General features: G+C 48.6%; 1 protein-coding gene across 1 annotated transcript; it reads right to left on the reverse strand.

Moving 5' to 3' along the window:
• Nucleotides 1-2,057: 2,057 nt before the first annotated feature.
• Nucleotides 2,058-3,747, reverse strand: POU4F2 (POU class 4 homeobox 2). Its single transcript, XM_030492368.1, has 2 exons — nucleotides 3,457-3,747; nucleotides 2,058-2,999 (listed from the first exon to the last, which is right to left on the reverse strand). The coding sequence occupies exons 1-2, from the start codon at nucleotides 3,745-3,747 to the stop codon at nucleotides 2,058-2,060; spliced, it is 1,233 nt and encodes a 410-aa protein (XP_030348228.1).
• Nucleotides 3,748-19,842: the final 16,095 nt, after the last annotated feature.

A 19,842-nucleotide genomic window follows, 5' to 3' on the forward strand; every position in this document is an offset into this window, starting at 1 on the left:
GGGGAAATTACTTTTTTCTTCCCCTCTTTTTGTTGGTTTTGGGGGTTTTTTTGCGAGTGTGCGTGCATGGCCCCTTGGGCTGCCCCGCGCCGGGAGGCAGAGCGGGTGGGGCAGCGGGGGCTCAGTGGGGCACCCCCAGACCCACACACTCCCCCACGTGCACACGCACACTCCCCATCACCCTCCACGCACAATGCCGGCCACGCACACGCTCACCCGCGACAGCCGCGGCGCTGTCCATGGTGCTGCCCGCACCCCCGGGCGGCTCACCCCCTTTCCCCCTCGGCGGCTGCGAGATTTGGGGGATCCCCGACACACACTCCCCACAGCCCCGGGGCCTGAGCGAAGCCCCGCCCGGAGGCAGCGGTGAGCTCGGGCAGAGGTTTTTGCGGTGAAAGCAAGAGGCTGCAAACGCGCTTTGACAAGAAAACGTTAAAATCCTTTTTTCCTTTCTTTTTTTTTTTTTTTTAATGAAAGACGATTTAACAACATTTAAAAATAACTTAGTACATTACTAGAATAAATAAACCTCCTATTAACCAAAACAAAAATAATCAAACGAGATCGGGTCATGTACAGAACTTAAGACTTCAAAACAGCCTCGAATAGAACAGCGGTACAGCGGAATCTGTAAGAATATATCTATATGTGCGTCAACGCCAATGAAATATTTACAATCCATACAGGGACCCAACCGAGCACCCTCGGTTTATTGTTGTCGTTCCAAAAAGAAATGTACCAAACCAGTTGTGAATCTACAAGCAGTGCAGCCTCGCTCCCTCCCTTTCCTACAAATTGAAATTTGGCTTCGCTACAACCAGACCTCCAAAAGGGACTTTTCCTCCGTGCAAATGTACTGCGATTAAAGGTAATAAATAACCGACCGACCAAATAAATAAATATCTAAATAAATAAATAAATACATAAATAAATAAGCAACCGGATAGACAGATAAATAACCCAACCGGTCTAAATCCCGTCGCGATACAGCTTTGAAATCGAGAAAGACGGATATTGTGCTGGCAAGGAACCCGAAGCGACAACCCCAACACCCTTCCCCCCCTCCCCGCTGTCACCTACGCGGCCGCGTCCTTTTTCGCTCGGGGAGCAGCGTGTGGTGGGGACAATGTGGGAATCCCCATTAAATATGTAACGCGGTAAACAAATACCTCGGACAGTGAATCAGGCTACACAAATAATGTAGGACATCTACTACAGGGTGCCGACGCCGTACGAATAAGAATACTCGCCAGAGAAATACCTTAGGTTTAGGTGACAATTTACAGATGGCCAAAAGGGACGTTCAGAAGAAGAAGAGAAAAAGCTCGCGTTCATAAATCCTACCAACACAAAATATTTGATTCTCACTATCCTTTTTTTTCTTTTTACTTGTATCAAGACTTAGATTAAAGAGGTGTAATTAATTAGAATGAGCACGAAATGAAGTTGCTAGAGAGATAAATTAATAATTTACAAGGGGTTGTTTGGCAGTAATCTAATAATAGCTTTTGAAGACCAGTGAACACAGCAGGATCAGCTCTTTCCCTAAGCGTTATAACTTCAGAGAAGGAAAAGGATTATAACCACAGTAAAAATATATATATATTTATATATTTATAATACGCAGTGTAAATGCAGAAAAAAACTGCCTTTTTTTTTATCATCATCATTATTATTATCATTCTTATCATCATCATTATTTAAATCAAAATACTTTTGAGACGTCTCTCGCAGCGCGAAGCCTCAACTCTAGGTTCAAGTTTGGGTCCCGGGGAAGCCCTGGCGTTGCGGCCACGCCGCTGCGAGGGGCTCCCTTCGCGCTTGCACCCAGGCGAGGTCTGTAAGAATAAAAACCAGCGGTACTTGCCGGGCCGGGTCCGGGCGGCGGCTTCGCGAGGAAGTTCCCCCCGAAAGTTGGGCGCGGGGCGGGCGGTGGAGTGGGCTGGGGAAGGGGGGTTCCTCCTTTCCTTGTTTTTTCGTTGCTGTTTATTTATATTTTTTTATTATTATTATTATTATTTGTTACGGTGATACTGTTGGCTCCCCGCGGCCGCCGCTCAGATGCCAGCCGAGTACTTCATGCGCTTCTGCTTCTGGCGCTGGTTGCAGAACCAGACGCGGACCACGTTCTTCTTGAGGTCCAGCTTCTCGGCGATGGCGGCGATCTTCTCGGAGGAGGGCCGGGGCTGGAGGGCGAAGTAGGCCTCCAGTGAGCGCTTCTCCGGGGCGGCGATGGAGGTCCGCTTGCGCTTCTTCTCAGCGCCGCTGAAGAGCTCGGGCTTGGCCAGCTTCTCGCGGTGGGACTTCTCGGCCTCCTCCAGCCAGGCCTGCAGGATGGGCTTGAGGGCGATCATGTTGTTGTGGGAGAGGGTGAGGGACTCGAAGCGGCAGATGGTGCTCTGGCTGAGGGAGCCCACCCCCGGGATCTTCAGGTTGGCCAGCGCCGAGCCCACGTCGGCCTGGGTCACCCCCAGCTTGATGCGGCGCTGCTTGAATCGCTCAGCAAAGGCCTCCAAGTCGCGGGGGTCGGCGTCTACGTCGCTCATGCAGCCCATGTGGGCCGGCAGCCCGTGGCCGTGGGCCATGCCCAGCGCCGCCGGGTGCATGGGGTTCATGCCGGCCATGTGCGGAGCGTGGCCCGGCGTGGAGACCACGGCGCCGTCGGGGCCCGCCATGGCCCCCAGCGCCAGCCCCGGCGTCAGGTGCTCCAAGAGTTCCCCCTCCAGCGCCTGGTGGGGCTGGTGGTGGTGGTGGTGGTGATGGTGGTGGTGGTGATGGGTGCCCGACAGGGCGGACGGATGGGAGATGGGCACCGAGGAAGAGGAGGCGGCCGAGGTGCAGGGGATGGTGTTCATGGTGTGGTAGGTGGCGTCCGGCTTGAAGGGGCTGTGGTGCGGCGGGTGGTGGTGGTGGCTCTTGCTCGGGGAGACGATGTCCACCGCTGCCAGGGCTTCGGCGCGGGCCAGCAGGCTCTCGTCCAGACCGCCGAATATATTGCTCTGCAATTGCAAATAGAAGGCACACATAACGCTCAGCAGGGAATTCGCCTCCCCGCGCACTCCGCCGTGCCACTAAAACCTTCCCAGCATGTTAAAAGAGAAATCCTGGAGAAGGGGAGGGGGGGGAGGTTGGAAAGGGGGAGGAGGAGAGGAGAAGAGGGAGCGAGCGAGCGGGGCGAGGGAGCGGGCGCGGCGCGCAGCCGCTCGCACAGAGGCAGCCAGCTGCCGGCGGACGGACGGACGGACGGGCGGGCGGGCGGACACACACACGAGCCGCACGCAGCATCCCAGGTCATAAAAATTAATACGGGCGGCAAGAGCGGCCGCATGCATAAGTTGGGCGAGCGCCCGGCGGCGCCGGGTGATTTGCTGCGCTGCCATGAAAAAATCATCAGACGCATCCGGGGGCCGCCAAGGGGCTCCCCTTAAAGAGGGGCGGCGGGCGGCGGGCACCTACCGGAGGGGCGGGTAGGCAGGCCCGCCGCATCGCCTCCGCGCCGCCGCCGCCGGGGCCGGAGCCGGAGCCCGAGCCGGAGCTGCTGCTGCCGGGGCCGGAGCCGGAGCCGCGTCCGGCGGAGCCGCTGGTGCCGGTGCTGCTGGGGGAGCTGGCAGCTGGGGCGGCAGCGGCGGCCGAGGGGCAGGGCGAGGCGCTGTGCAGGGCCGAGTACTTGGTTTCGTGGAGGCTGCCGCTGCCGCCGCCGCCGTGGGGGAGGCCGAAGGGCTGCTTGCTGCTCAGGGACATCATCATGGTGCTCGCCGCTGCCGCGGCCCGGCCCGCCGGCAGGCAGCCGCCGGAGGAGGGCAGGGGCGCGGGGCCGGGGGCCCGGACCCCCCGGAAAAGCCACAGGAGCCCCGGCCCCCCCCGCGCCCCCTCCCCCGAAAAAATAAAAATTAAAATTAAAAAAAATCCCACTCGCCCCCCGCCTCCCGCCCGAGCCCCGCCGTGGGGACGCTGCCGGGAGAGCGGCTCCGGCGAGCCGGGGCTGCGCGGGAGATGCGCGGGGAATGCGCGGGCTGCCTCCCGCCCGCCCTCCGCTCGGGCGCTCGCCGCCGTCCGCCGCCGCCGCCTCCGCTCCGGCGCCGGCTCTCGCCTCTCGCGAAGTGCCCTCCCCGCCGCCGCGCCGGTGGGTTTTACTCTCTCCCCTCCCTCCCCTCCCCTCTCGCCTGTCACTACAGCCCAACTCCTCGGGAAGGGCCCCTCCGCGCCTGCCTCCTCGGCCCTGGCCCCCCCCCGCCGCAGCTCCCTGCCCGCCCCCCGCCACCCCCACGCGTGCTCCCGCACTCACCGCCGCGCCGCGCCCCGCAGCCTCCCGGAAAGGGGAGGGAAAGAGCCAAAAATGAAGGGAAAAAAGGAAAAAAGGAAAAAAAAAAGCGGGAGAGGGGGGGAAGACCCCCCGCCCCAAATGTACCCGACATTAAATGAAAAATTAAAAAAAAAAAAAAAAAAGAAAAGAAGACCCGTCCCGGCTCCTCACAACGACCCCTCACCCAAGAACTGTCCCGGGCGCTGCCCTGGCCCCCTGGCCCCGTTCGCCGCTCCGGGGGGGCGGCGGAGGGAAGGGCAGGGAGCGGCGGCCGGGGAATGTCCCCCCCCCGATGTCCCCCCTCCCCACAAGCGGGGAGCTGGAGGGATCGCCCTGCACAAGCACAGCACTGTCCCGGCAACTTCCCCCTGCCTCTATCTTGGAAAGAGGGGAAAGGAAAAGAAGAAAAAAGAGGGAGAAGAAAAAAAAAAACGAGAAAGAGAAAAAAATCGGGGAAAGTGAATTTTACTGGCGGCGGCCGGGTTTATTTCCATGCATTTCACTTTGCAGCAGGAAGGTTAAAATAACTGCTTAGGTGTTTAATTTCTCACCTAAACAGCAGACTTGGTAATTTTAAGGGAAATAAATAAAAAAAAAATAAAAAAAAATTACATTGTATCAGCTCTCACTGTCGCCAGCTCGGAGAAATGAAATAAATCAAAGTTAAAAGCTTGAGTATCATTTAATTATGGTGCGAATAGCGCTTGGAAAGAAGTAGAACAACATCTCTAAACAAATTATGGCCGGGCCAGGAAGGAATTATTAGATTGAAATTTCATTTAGGCTCGGGAGACACAGCGCTTCAATATGTAATCTGTTATGCCTCATCTGATTTGTATGCTTAATTCAGCTTGACGAATTTATTAGTTTTCATAATAGTAAAAAAATTGAGCAGCACTATGGGCTAATGCATTGTGTGTACTATAAATTGTATGTCACCGTTGAAAGGCTGAAGTCTATAGAAATCTTTTATTAATGACAACATAGGAAAGAGGATTTTCTTGCAAGCCTTTAAGGAGTTCATGCCAAACCTCCTCGCCTCGCGTCTCAGTAGGCTATTAACATATCGTCATCCTAATTAGGCTACTTCATGAGTGATATAATTTCAAACTTTAAATTATGTTCTAATTAACAAGGGTTGTCCAATTTGCTTCATCTTCAAAAGGCTTTTGGCTTGTCTAATTAGTCGAAAGCACCGAGCATCTCCAAAGCCCGAGAAAAAGCCATCAATAATATTTTTGCCTTATTTTCAGCAAACCCGGGCCGGGCCCAGGCGGGGCGCGGCCCGCCCGTGGCACGCAGGGGCTGGCGGGGAGGTGGCTGCCCGTCCCCCCGCCTCCCTCCGCCTCCCTCTGCGGTCCCGGCCGCTCCCGGGCCCCATCCTCCGCCGCAGCCCTTCGCGCTTCAGCACCGGCGTGCCAGGAGGTGTGTGCGGGCGAAGGAGGGAAACCTCCCGCTTCCTGATGGAAGGGAAAAAGAGAAAAAAGAAGAAGAAAATACCTCGTCGGAGCCGGGTCCGCGAAGCCGAGGAGGGTTTTTGCCCGCCCGGCTCCCCCGCTGAACTTCGGCAGAGAGAAGGGCGAGGATAAACCCCCTCCACGCCATACATTTAACCCCTCCCGCACGGAGTTTAATTACTCGCAATAGTTGTTCTAATGTATGCTGTCACACGGGAGAATTGAGAACGCATATCGTTAATATGAATTAATCTTGATTTTAATAGCAGTTGACAACCCATCCTCCGAAACGCCGAGCGCTCACCGCAGCCCCGAGCGGCCGCGGCCGGGGTGCAGCGGGGTGCGGCGCAGCGCGGCGGCACAGCTGGGAAAACTTTCCTCGGTGCCGGGGCGGCCCCGGGGGTCCCCGCGGAGGCCGCTCCTGCCGGAGGCACCCCAGGTGGCGGGGACTGGCCGCCGGCCCGGCCCCGCGCTACCCCGGTAGCCCGCTGCAGGCAGTGCCCTGCCCGCGGCCCCGCCAGCGCCGCCTTTCTCTATTTTCCCCCCTTTTCCTGTGTTTTTGGCGGGTTGTTTGTTTGCCTTTGCTGCCCAGCTGTACCCTCCGCCCGCTGTGGCAAGGGACGCCCGAGAGACCCTCAGCAGCGGCGGAGCGCCCGCTGCTCCCGGGCAGCTCGACAGCCCTCCGGGGCCGCGGGCCCCACAGCCGACTCTGCTCACCACCGGGCCGCCTAAATAAAAGGAGAGCCCTCCCCCTCCTTACACACGCCCACAGCCTGACCCACGCAGACATCTGGGGAGAAATCACTGTCGCCTCTCATGTATCCATGTTCTGATTTACGATTAAAATTTAAAGACGCGCATTCATATTTTACCGAACCTAATGCGCCCTATGAATTTTTAATCCATGAAGATGCGGGCTACACTTCGAGCAAACTCTACCTTTGTTGTGAGCGCGGGGCAGCGCCGGCCCCGGTTCTACCGGAGGGGCGGCCCCTACTGCCTCCCTGCCGCTCCCCAGGGGCTCAGGAGGGGACACCCGGTCCTGCCTCCGCGGATGCGGACTGGTGGCTGCAGCCAGCGGAGTGGAGGCAGCTACCGGACCGGGCCGCCCCGTCGGGGCAGCCCCGCACTCTCGGCCGTGCCTCCGCACCCCCGGCAGCCTCGCCCCCTCCAGCGCGCCATCACTGCCTGCACCAGCTCCGGCTTCCCCTCTCTCTCCCTCTAAATCTGATTTCGGAGCGGGCAGGCACCGGGGGTGCACCTTTGGCGGGGCCCCCGCAGCCCCTCGGCCTCGCCGGGGCCGCGCCGCCGCCGCAAGCAAAGTCAAGTCACGAAGTCAAACTTAAAGCCCGGAACGATCAATGAAGAGTTTTGCCGTCCGTGGCGCCTCGTGCTTCCTGGCACTAAAATAAATGCAAGAAATCGAAACTTAATTACTTGAAAGAAATCCAGAAATCCCTCTGCATAATTTATCCAGGCATTTTCGTGGCGTTTGTGTTGAACGCACGCGTTTAACTCCGCACTCTCCCCTCCCCGACGCCGCTCCTTTCGGCAGGCGGTGGCGGGCCAGAGGCCGGCGTGGCCCGGCGGAGCACCGGGCCCCCGGACCCCGCCAGACCGAGGAGCGAGGCGAGGAGAGGGGAGCTCTCCGGAGGAGATCACACATAGCTCGGGGTCGTCCGGCTCTGAGCTGAGCCCTCCCCCGCGCCTGAGAGCATCCTGGGGCAGGGATGCGGGGAGGGCAGCGTGTGGTACTCACTCCTCACTCCCTGCGAGGTCTGAGCCCTCCGTGAGGCGGCAGGCAGATATTTTCTGATCAAGAGTGTCTGGTGTAATGGAAAGTGCCAATAAAGTAACTCGGTTATGCTGATAAACTCCCACCTTGTCTTTAATGACACCCCCGTGGCCTCCGCAGTCTTCCTTATGAATAGGGTATGACACCTGCGAGCTGGGGGTACTATATTAACTGGCAATGCAGCTCTGGCCTCCTCGTTTGCCATCTAGCCCGGCTGATGAGAGCCTGCTTGGCGAGCCTTCTGCTGAATTCATTAGGACTGGGAGTCTGCCAGCTCAGGAGCAAACTTTAGCATAGACAGCTCATAGAGAAGTTGAAGTAATGTTATGAAAGAATGAAAAATACATTTGGGAGCTGCCTGGAACTGAAGTACATTTTGATTTAACTTACATTAACAGAAACCTAATGTAAAAGTGAAGGGATCTAACAAAACCATTAATAATTTAAAAATAATTACAGATAGTCTATCGTTACTATTCATAACCACTCAACATTTTAGACAAAGAAAGCTGAATATTCTTTGTGGGAGAAAGATGTGAGCAGACTGCTAAGCAGAAGCCATTCGGGTCACACTGCCTCTCCTCTGCTCACGTGCATACATGGCATGTTCCCCACGATACCCAGGGCACCATCCAAAAAGTACTTTTCCAGGAGGGAGTGTGAAAACTGGCTGGAGGTGGAGGCAGGTCCTGTCTTTGTGCAGGGCTTTCTGGCAGGTATATGGCAGGGATTTCAACCCCTTCTTCTCACTGGAGCTGCTGTTTGAGGTGGGCCCAGTCTGGCAGGGGAGACCAAGGATGCTCTCACACCTCCTTGGGTTCTCACGAAGCTCTGCCAGCCTTGGAGGCTTCAAGAAAGGCCTTTTCCATCTGTAGCTTTGGTTAACACCAGTGGCAATGGTGACTCCATGCTGTGCCACACTAACAACAGCTGATATCAGCACTATGTATCATCTACTTGGCTTGCCATTGAAAATAACAGAAGTTATTTTCAATGCATCCATTTTGATTCAAGTTTCCATTGTATGTTTTATAGCTCAAGGGCCTTGAGCATCCCGCAAGGCCAAGATTTTGCCTGTGTTTCTGTTCATTTTGGGTTGGTTTTTTTTTTTTTTTGAGATACCCCTGCTGTCCAATCACCGTGTGAAATCAAAGCAGCTGGATATGTAGCAAACTTCACCGCTTTTCCATACAGCTAAAGATAAAATAGTAAAGAGGGAAATTCACAGGCATAAAGTGTCTACTAAAGGAAAAGAAATACTGGACAATACAAAGTAGGTAAGAAATTCAGTTTTAAGTCTCCCAGGAGCCTATCTTACAAATAGCCTCACAGGTGGGATCTCTTCCTAACCAGTCCTTGTGCTGAGAACATTTAGATATCATGGATCATTAAAAAAAAAAAATCCTGTAAATCACACTGCAGATGTCCTTGGGACTCCACTCTTGCTGATTTAGACAAAACCCTGGTATCTCAGATTACCCTTCATTAATTATTTTCATTAATTTACCTTGTTATAGATGTATTATCACAAATCATATTCCAAACACATCCTCTAATTAAGTACGAAATTCCTCTCCACCTCCGTGTGCCATTTAAATGGAGCAATGAGAACGCTTGTGTTCAGCCTGGTGCCCAGGAGCTGGTGACAGGCCACCCGGTGCTCACATGTCAGTGACCTTTCGGGACTTGCTCTAACTCACAGAAAACATTTTGATTTTCCATTTGGTCACCAACATGGGCATGTTCTCAGAGCAGAGCTCTGAGCCCTTCCAAATGTTCAGAGTCCTCTATCTTCATCTGCAGTGTTTTCAAGGTAAATTTGAGTTCCTTTTCTGCCCCTTCCATTATGTGAGGTGTTGGCTGATATCATTATACCTGCCCAGGATTCACTAGGCATCACCATAGAAAAACTGTGACAGGTGATAACCATTGAAAATGGTGATGAAAACCTCACATTTCTGAGAAGGCTGTCACCAATGGATAAATGCAATTTTGAACGTGATTTAACAGTTGTGTCACTGGATTGGAGTTTGTACCTTAGAGCCATTAAATAGTGTGCTAAAATACTTCGTTAGCTTGAGAGGGTCCCGTGGCCCCATGTGAGAGGTGTATAACATATTTGGTGTGCACCATGGCACATTCTGTGCTTTCTATGGGCTCTAGAGTTTTGGTGACATAGTCTTATGAACTCATCGTCCATAGTCTCCGTAATCTTGCATGGACAAATCCTGCTTCATGAATAGGTAGTGGAAAGTGAATTATCCTGTTCTCTCCCTTTGACTTTATGTCTGTATGATCAGAGGATGATGAGACTCAACCCTGCCTAATGAGGAAGGCCCACTGGGACCAGTGTTTGCTAGAAATATTAGATACATGCTGAAGCATCTGTCACTGCAGGACCAGGAACACTGAGCTAAGACTTAGTCTACAGGCTCATCCTCCTTGAAAACCAGATTTTAATAAATTCTCGGAAGATACATCTGCGCATAAGAGCAATGGTAATGTTGGCGGGGGGTCCACCTTACATGTGGGCATAGACACTTGTCTACATTTTATTCAAAGCTAATCATAATCCTCCTCTTCTTTGTGAGGGTTAAAATTCAGTAGAAATGCATTCCACCTTTGCTACAACCTCTGGGCACACATCAAAGCCCTTCCCTTCATACACAGAGCATGGGCAGGTATCTGCCTGTGTTCACCTATCCCTTTGTATGAATGAAATATTGTATGTTCTGAAGACTGTTAATACAATGAAATCATATTGTGAAATGCCTCTGCAGCTCATGCCAACATTTCCTATTTGAAACAGCCTGTTAGGACTATGTTATGTGTGTCTTGCAGTCCTGAGTCAGCAATCAAATTCCAGTGAAATCTCTTACCAAAGGCAATTGAACTGATCAACGGGATTTTTGCCAGTGACATCAAACCTGATGAAATGATTCTGTGTTAAGAACTCCAAATACACGCACAGAAAAGGGGACAGAGCAGAAAACAGGACTGTGAAAATAAAGATAAAATGCAGAAAGAAAAGAAATGATACCCAGAAAAGAGAGGGCAGGAGATTAGTAGTTGACTGACATACATACTCAATCCAATACAGAGCTTAAAATGCAGGCAACTCAGTTGTCTGTAACACAAACTTCTGCAGAGGCGTTGTCTCAGAAGAGCTCTTATCCACACATCCTGGTTTACATATTTTGATGAATTGGGGTGAAGTAAACTTGTGCTTAACCTATTTACTGTTTGTTTTGACAGGGGAGATAGGGGATAATCCAAAGAGACTGCCCTTTTAAAACTTTCCAGTATCAGCATATGTGCCTGTTGCTATGTATATATGGTAAACATAGCACCAAATCATATTTTCACTTGTTAACCCTTAGCAGTGACATTGCCTGGTAGGTACCCTGACACAGTGAACTTCTTAGAGCAAAATGCATTTGTTTTTCTTTTGTCGGCCAGCACGTTTCCCTGGAGTAAGTCAACTTGCTGCTGCACATCCACGAGATGGAGGCAACACTTTCTAACAGGTCCCAGCACCCCGTCTTTCCCAGTGGCTTGGGCTCCCAGTGTGCTTGCCTGTGTCTGGAAATATTTCTGCTGGATCCAGACACCCTAGCCCAAAATAGGCCAAGATGGTGGGGCTGGTTTTTTGGCCTTTTTTTGTTTGTTTGTTTGTTTTTTGGGGGTAGGAGAAATTTTATTTTAGCTTGATACAGTTTTAAATAACGTTTATGGATATTTTTGAATGAAGTTGATGGATCTGACAAAGCTTTTGCAATCATTAAAACCTGTCTGCTCTAAGTGCTGACAGCTGTGGAATGGCTCTTAATGAGGAGGGATGCACTTAGTCGGTCTGTCTGTCCGTTGCGGTGATCGGCGGGGCAGCATCAGCTGGGGGGAGCCGCGAGTGTCTCCAGCGCAGGGTGGGGGGGCTGCGGGTGGCTGCATTGTTGCAGTTCCATCCCTATGGATACAGGCTGGGCGCCCTGCGGGGACACGAGAAAAAATAAGGGGCTGCTCAGGGCTGCTCCCTGTTTTTTCACGGGAGACCGGGGCACCCCAGAGGCCGAGGTCGGGACCAGGATCTCCCCTCTCTCCCTCCGGCTCCGGCGGCCCCGAGTGATGCTTTATGGGCGGCGGGGGCTGGCGGCAGCTGGAGCCCGTCCGTGTTCCCGTGGGTAAAACCGGGATCAGGCCCTGGGGAGCCGCCGAAGGTTTGCTCGGGGTGGGATGACCCCGGGACGCGCTTCCCGGCAGGGCTGGGTGTGCCCTGGGGCAATCTTCCTGCTGCAGGTTTCCAAGGAGTGAAAGGAATTCCTCTCTCTGCTCAACCGGAGCCAAAAGCAAACCCTCCTTGAGATTTCCAGCAGAGCACCGCAAGCCACCCGATGCAAGGATCATGTGAGAGAGGTAAGTCTTTGAACAAAACATGGTCTAGTTCTTACTTTGTCTCTCTGTTGCACCTCATGTCCTTCCATGTCCCCAGTATGACACCTCATGATATGTCATAGTATGTTGCAGATTACTGTATTTTGATTTGTATGTGACAGTGGGCATATTACTTTATTAAAAACGTAAAAGTGCCCCAAAGGCAAGAAACATCAATCTAGAAAGAAGATGGTTCAATCTGTACTTGCCAGTTGCCCAGAATACTTATAGATGAACCAAAAGACCAGAAAATGCTCAGGAACATGACAAGTGAGGGTTACGTGCTTGGAAGCCAAAGCAACTTAAGTTCATGGTAGCAAAGCCCAGCTGCTCTAGATGCTAAAAGGAAAGGGAGGGGTGGGGGTGTGAAGATGACCACAAAACAGGTGGATAGAAAGAATATCATCTTGCAGGCAAGTGATGGGAAGAAGGTCATCAAAAGAGTTTGGGTTTATTTGATCCCAAATTGTGCTCCAGCTGTGGGGAAGCCTGCGCTCTGTGTGTGGGAGAGCTTGGTTTGGGAAGGGAAGGAGGCAGAGCAGGTTTGCAACCCTGCTATTTTGGGTTGCTGCAAACTGCTGCAAAAGACAGAAGACTTGCGTAGGGTTTAAAGTTCACTATCCATATCATGGTGTTTTAGCAAGTGTGAGCTCTCTATATGTGGCTGTCATTTTCACAGTCTTGTAGACAAGCTGTATCAGCACAGCTCTTATAAATCCCATTTTTACCAAAGATTTATGATATAACTGTAAATGTGTGCTCTGGACTGGTATTTTCCATAGAGGGGTTTAGTGAGGGATCTTATTTTTAGAGGGTTGGTGAATTTATTTTCTATGCCTAAGATACATGATGAAAAACGTAATTTATAATGTGACATAATAAAAATGGATGAGCTTTGAGGAGATAGCAGACTTCTGTACCTACACAGTATCTTTCTCAGTAGCATTTTGATAATGATTCTACATGTGCATTATAGTGGTGTGAGAGGTGGTGACGGTGCACCAGGCAATGGTAGGAGCTGCTGTGTCCTGATCCTATCTCTGACCCTATCAATACCGCTACGTGTGTATGAAGTGGTCAAGGAAGGAAGGAACGCTCATTCAGCAGAGGTACATAGCTAGATTTTGCTTTTATTGATTCCCTTCAAGCCAGAAATAACTGAGTGAATTGGAAGCATCTTTGCTGAATTAACACATGTGAATTCTCTGAACATTTCAATGTTCTTAAAACATTCAACCATCCTGGGAATAGCTGGGTAGCTTTTTTCTGAGAGCTGAGGTACACCACCTCCTGTACTGCTGTTTGGCAAGACAGCCTATTTTAAAGAGGCAGTCCAATGTTACAGCTGGTTTTAAGACAGGCTGCATCCACTATTCCATTTTGTGTGGTATTACCATATCTGTTTAATTTTTAATCATGGTAACTTGTGTGTGTGTGTGCAAATCAAGCTGTTAAAGTGGTGGAAAACAAGAGATCTCTGTATTTGTATGAATAGAGGCTGGTTTTCCCCTTACCCAGGGACTTCACGAACTTCAGGTGCTACAAGCATCTGCAAAGCAAAAGCTGTGGAAATGATAAATGAAAGCTGGGCTGGTGCATTCTTCTTCTCGTGGCAAAGCCCCTGCCAAGTCAGATACCAGCCATTAAATGGGGTTTCACCTGAATCTCGAAGAGGTACTTAGGCTGTACTAGTACTACTAAAATTAAGAAACTGCTAAGTGAAATTTATAACCTTGTTTTGGTGGGGTGTTTTTGTTTGTTTTTGTGGCTTGTTTTTGTGTTTTCTTAAAGAAATAACTGAAAACCAGAGACTATAAAAACTTAGTTGCTTAGTGTATACATTCAGTGAGGTCTATGTTTCACAGGAAAAGCAGTAGAGAAAAGCAAGAACTTGGTGCTAGAGTGATAAAAATAGACTACTAAGTCTTCAGGATGAAGACTTTTGCTCCTCTGGTGTGATGAAAGCGCTGTAGAGGACAGGGTTTTTAAACTCTTTTTTTTTCGTTAATCTTTGCCTCTGCAAAAGAAAATCTTCCTTCAGGACTGGTCCAGGGTGTGGAATAAACACACTCAGGAACTCGTTACTGATGCTTACTACCTTCTACCTCAGGTCCCCCACACTTAGTTGACTTGCTGATACAAAGAAGACTTTGTGTTCAGCAGAAACATTTAATCTCATACCCACTGCTGAAAAGAAATAAAACAGAACTATAGAAACACAATCATCTAGGCAGGAGGAAAAAATATGAACTGAGCGGTTGGGATGAAGGTAAGGGAGCATAGTCACCATGTGTCAGTCATTACTTGCACTGCTTAATGTATCCCCGGTAGTGGCACTTTGATGCTCCAGCGCTGAGCATCAGTATGATGACTGTAGAGGTTCCTGATGGGCAGAAGTCTCAGAGTGCATGCTGCCTGTGTGTGCCACCAGGACCTTGTGAGAAGGGTGAGCTGTCAAGCAGGAGGATGAGTTTACTCTGGGTTAGCGTGATGGTTTTGTTATCATAAACTCAGCTGATAACAGAGGAAGTCTGGATCAAGCATGGGTTTTCATAACCACAAGGGAGAGTCCCCAGAGATGGTGTTAGGTGTCCAGGTTCAGTCTGTTAGCCTCAGTGACTGTGGGTGGTTTGGGTTTGTAATTTCCAGAAGCAGTTAACACAAGAAAATGAAACACTGACTTGGTGAAGTGAAGCAAATACCACACATTTCAGTACTTACTCAAAAGTTACTTTGCATCCCTGCATTTGGCTAACTCGGTCCAGGAATTTCTCTTTTCTCCCTATCAGAATTGAATTAAATCAAGATTTCAATCCTACTTATTTCAACACATGCTCCAGAAAACTCTGAACAAAAGTTCTGTGGCTAGTGAATGACAAACAATGTGTTTGGGGCTTAGAAAGCAGCCAGTGAATGCTGTTTTCCATTTGAAGCTTCTTGCTGGTTCCAAGTTTTGGGAAGCTCAGACTGTGTTGGCCCACCTGCCATTCAGCCTCGTAATGGCCACAGACCCACCTTTCCCATCATGACTTCATGTTTAGTAAGAGTTTAATTGCAAACAGCTGAAACTGGATACTAACCCCTGTGTGGAGTATGCTGGAAACTATCCTGTTGTTCTTGGACTAAATTGAACATAGTAGGTTTGGCAGTAGGTGGATTTGGTTCTTTTTATTTTCGTAAGAAGCTGACTGACTGTTGGTGGAGGATAATTCCTTTTAATTATTTTTAAATCATCAGGCAGCTTATTAAAGAAGTGGGATGACACATGAGCATGAGGCTGCCTGCTCCTTTTCAGGCAGGAATGCGTCCTGGCAGAGCTGGCTTCTGCCCATGCCTGGCCCCTGGCCATCACTGGGGCTCAGCTGCAGGATGGTGCTGGGTTGTTGGCTCTTCTGAGCAACTGCTGTCTTCTGGTATGCATTTACGTGCTGAAAAGCACAACTGTGCTTGCTTCTGGCTGGGGTCTTCAGAGGCTGCTACGACACCGATAAGTAAAAGTTAATTGCAAATTTATTTCCACGTAGCAATAAGGGAAAAACACTTGGGGCCAGTTTCCTTTAAAGAAAACGGGGGAAAAGCCTATCCTACACTCATTTGATTAACCCATGCTGTTAATCACTGCCAGGTTTATGAACCTCTATTATAAACTTGTTACTCTAAGGGGTTTCAGTTCAGTGATTGAAAAACAGCTTTAGGGCTTGGGTAGGTAAGAGTAGCAAGAAGTACAAGTAGAAGCACTGAGCCTTTGAAGAAGTGTATAAATAATTAGCAACATATTTCATGTGGACTCTTTCGTCGAGATACACTGTCAGACCTGGGATTTTATCAGAACATGATGAAAATGTAGAAAGAGCTCTATATTTATTCCAGCATAACAATGCTGAAATCTAAAATAATTCTGTGTATTAGATGCTATTTTAGATCACAGGTAACAGCTCTGCACTGCTGAACTGCTCTTGTATCTGCTGCAGTTTCTTCAGAAAGCAGAAAGTATCTGAAAGGTTCTTTACACTCTTGCGTCTTTTGAATCTTAGATCCATATTTCATGGTTGCAAAACATACAACACAGGTGAAAACCTGAACTGCATCTTAATAAAGCAAAGTGATGAATAAATAGTAGCCCATGCAACTTCAAAAGGTGGAGGGAAATATAGCAGGTAAAATAGAAAACAAAGGTGGGAACATCTCTAAACACTCAAATGGAAAAAACACAAACCCCCAAGCCCTCTAGGACATGTACCTGTGTATCTCAGAAGTGACAAAAGCTGTGTTATTACTAATAAACAAGCACAAATCCTTCTAACAAAATACAGGTATCTGGAAGCTAATGGCATTGCAAGTGTCAGATACTGAACACAACACTTTTAACCATGGGTTTGTCTAGCACCATTCCAGTTGGTTTGGGTTTGGGTTTTTGGTTTTGTTTTTTTCCCCGTTCATGTGGTAAAAGTGCTTGTGTTTTAGGGCAAGACTTCTGCTCTCCCATTTTCAAACAGTAATCCTGATCTCTGGGGAAAAAACCCCAACCCCAGCTGTTGCAGATGGCTTTGCTCATTCCCACAGGGAGGAGGAGTTCAGTGGGCATCAGCAGAAGTTTTGTCCAACGAAATTCCTTTTGGCAGTGTTGGCAGGTGGGTTTGGGATCCCTTTGAGAAACCCACGTGCTCTAATGCAGAGGTTATTTTAGCAGAAATGCAACTGTCTCTGCTACTTTCAGAAATGCTAGCAGGACTTCAGCGAGGTCAGGACTCTGAATAGGAAACTGAAGCTAAGATTAAGTTCAGTTGTTTATAGCACTTTATTAACCTGAACAGAATCAAAATTTCACTCTTTACCTTTTTCTACCAAGGCTTTCTGCTCAGCTTTGAAGTCTGGAAGAATAAATCAAATTCAAAGAGTGAACTTCATTTTGCCTCCAGTTTGAATGCTTGGACTGAGTGATGGTAATCTTAGTGCAAGGCCACAAGGCAGTGAATTTCTAAGTCATGGGCACAAGGCATTTTCCACCCCTTCTACTTTTATTAGGAATTATATAAACCTATTTAAATAATGATTAAAGGGTTTTAGTTGTTTTTTATTTTAGTTTTTAATAGCTGTCATGGAATCCTATAATACCAGGTTGGAAGGGACCTCAAGGACCATCTGGTTCAACTGTTCTTGGCAAAGCACGATCTAGCACCCTATCCAGCTGAATATTAGAAGTGTCCTATGCTGGGGAATCCACGACTTCCATGGGGAGACTATTCCAATGGCTGATTGTTCTCACTGTGAAAAATCTTCCTCCTGTGTCCAGTCAGAATCAACTTGGGAGTAACTTGTGCCCATTACCCCTCATCTTTTCCATGTGACTCCTTGTAGAAAGGGAATCTCCATCTTCTTTGTAGCCACCCTTTTAATACTGGAACAGGGTGATAAGGTCTCCCCTAAGCCTTCTTTTCTCAAGGCTGAACAATCCCAGTTCTCAAACATTCCTCATACAGCAGGCTCCCCAGTCCTTGTGTTATCTTTGTGGCCCTTCTCTGGACCCTCTCTAGCCTGCCCACATCTTTTTTTGTATAGTGGGGGCCACAACTGAACACAGTATTCCAGGTATGGCCTGACAAGCACCGACTAGAATGGGATAATGACATCTGTATCTCTGCTGGTGATGCCCTTGCTGATGCAATCCAGCATCCTGCTGGCTTGCTTTACTGCAGCAGCACACTGTTCACTCTATTGACCTTGTTGTCCACTAGGAACCCCAGGTCCCTTTCCACAGAGTTGCTCCCCAGCTGGGTCAATCCCAGCCTGTGCTGCTCTCCTGGATTGTGTATACCCAGGTGCAAGACCTTACACTTGTCCTTGTTGAACTTCATGAGGTTCTTGTTAGTCCTTTCATGCTTAAGTGCATTTGTATTTTAAGAGGCTAGTACTTAGCTTTAAATTGTATTTGTTCATTATGCTTGTCAAATAATTTTAAAGGAATATGCTGCATTATGAAAGAAAAATGGTGTTCTCTATTTGTGTGTTATGTGATATGAAATGCAGCAGGATCTTTACAGAATATAATTCATAGTGAAATGAGAAGTTCCAGCTGATATGTGGGAGGAGATAGCATCACCTCTAATCCTCCTTAGGGCTTAGCTTGGCAGCACATGAGCTCCTACAGAAATGACACAAAGCAAAACTGGACCTGATGAATGCCTGCAGGCACCGCATGTAACTGCAGCTAAGCAGTCAATGTATAGCTGCTCCCTCCTGCCAGTGTTTACCCACTCTAAAAAACCTGCAGGACTCTCAGACAGTTTGTCATAAACACAGCAAACTCTGTGGCAAAGTTCTAGCTGCAACTGTACACCGGTCCAGGTGTTATTCCTCTGCAAAGTGCAATCCAAATTAGCCTTCTTTACGATTTCAATTTTCATCTGGACTCTTGCTGAGAGTGTTCAACTCTCTCATTTTTACATTTCTGTCTCTAAGCTTGCCTCTGCTACTCAAATGGGAAGCTGTATGCAAGAGACTAATCTTTAGGCACGAGACAAAATACTTGGATATAAAGCTGGCCCCTCCTCCTTAACAAAGCTGGTTCTTTCCATCCTGTCTTTAAACTGAAAGAAATTATATAGTCCAGAAAAAGAAAAAAAGTTCGCATTTTCTTGTCTGCCTTCAGTCTTTTCTGGCGTCCTTTAAAACCTGACATTAACCTGACCATTTCATGTCCCATGGAGTCAGACTAACTTACTTGGTAGCCACCTCTATGTGGAGTTTGATTTTTATTTTCATGGTAGCCTATATGGCAGGTATTACACTTGACAAGTGAGTGGAAACTGAGATGCTCAGCTATTACTTTTTAATCTGCTAATCAGGAAAGCAGGCCTTTTAAGTGCTTGGCTTGTGGGAGGTCATCATTAGTCTGTCAAGGTATTTCTTTATTGCTATCTTCCATAAATGTATTTGATAGGCAACTCCTAGTTATGCTGTTTTGAACAGACAAGATGTACTGTTTATGAAAACAGACTTCTTAAAAGCAGGCTGTGGTAGTGGGTAAAGGAGGAGAGGTTGTTTACAATATTTTAAGCCAAACGGTTCCTTTGGCAGGAGGTTTTCTGTAACAAGTGAGAACAACAAGAATTAGCGCTCTCAGCACTTCATCGAGCAGAGATTTTTGTCTGTAATGAGAAGAATGAGACTTGTTTGACACAAACTACAAAACAACACAGGAAAGATGAAAAACAAGGGCAGAAATACATTACTGAAGGTGAGGAAAAACAACTTCACTGCTCTACTGTGAATTCAAGATTCTTGCTCATTATAATGTATAATTACATCTGGCATCATTCCAGAGTAAGGGTTGGAAAAAAGGTAGGTCTTACCAACCATGGTAAATCCTGTTGAGGAACTGACCACAGCAGCAGCCTACCCGAGTTCATATAGTCCAAATCATTGCCGTTTTATTCTTCCGTAGCAGGTCCTTCTTTATGCAGAAATGCAAATTCCCTTTGGACTCCTGAGATTTGAAAACTGATTAGAATTTTTATGTTCCTCTGTTAAGGGTAAAAATAGATTATCCCAAGGTAGACAGCCCCCCAAATTATATACTGATCTGAGAAAATGGGAATATCTTACTTTTGTCATTAAATGAATAACTACTTTCAGCAACCAGTGCCGATGATGTGGTGGCGCCTCTTCTTAATTTTTGCTGTCTTTCTGAAATCTTCGGGCAGTTTTAATGTAAATTTACTAATGCTAGATTCTATTTACTTGAAGTAGGATATTCATCCATGTACCATTTAAAAGCAAATCTTTGGTTCGCTTTCTAAATCTAGTATGTAACTGAGAACATCAGAGAAATTACAAATGTGGCTATCCTAATTTCCTCT

Source organism: Strigops habroptila, chromosome 7 (genome assembly GCF_004027225.2).
Source record: "Strigops habroptila isolate Jane chromosome 7, bStrHab1.2.pri, whole genome shotgun sequence".
Classification (NCBI taxonomy): Eukaryota; Metazoa; Chordata; class Aves; order Psittaciformes; family Psittacidae; genus Strigops; species Strigops habroptila.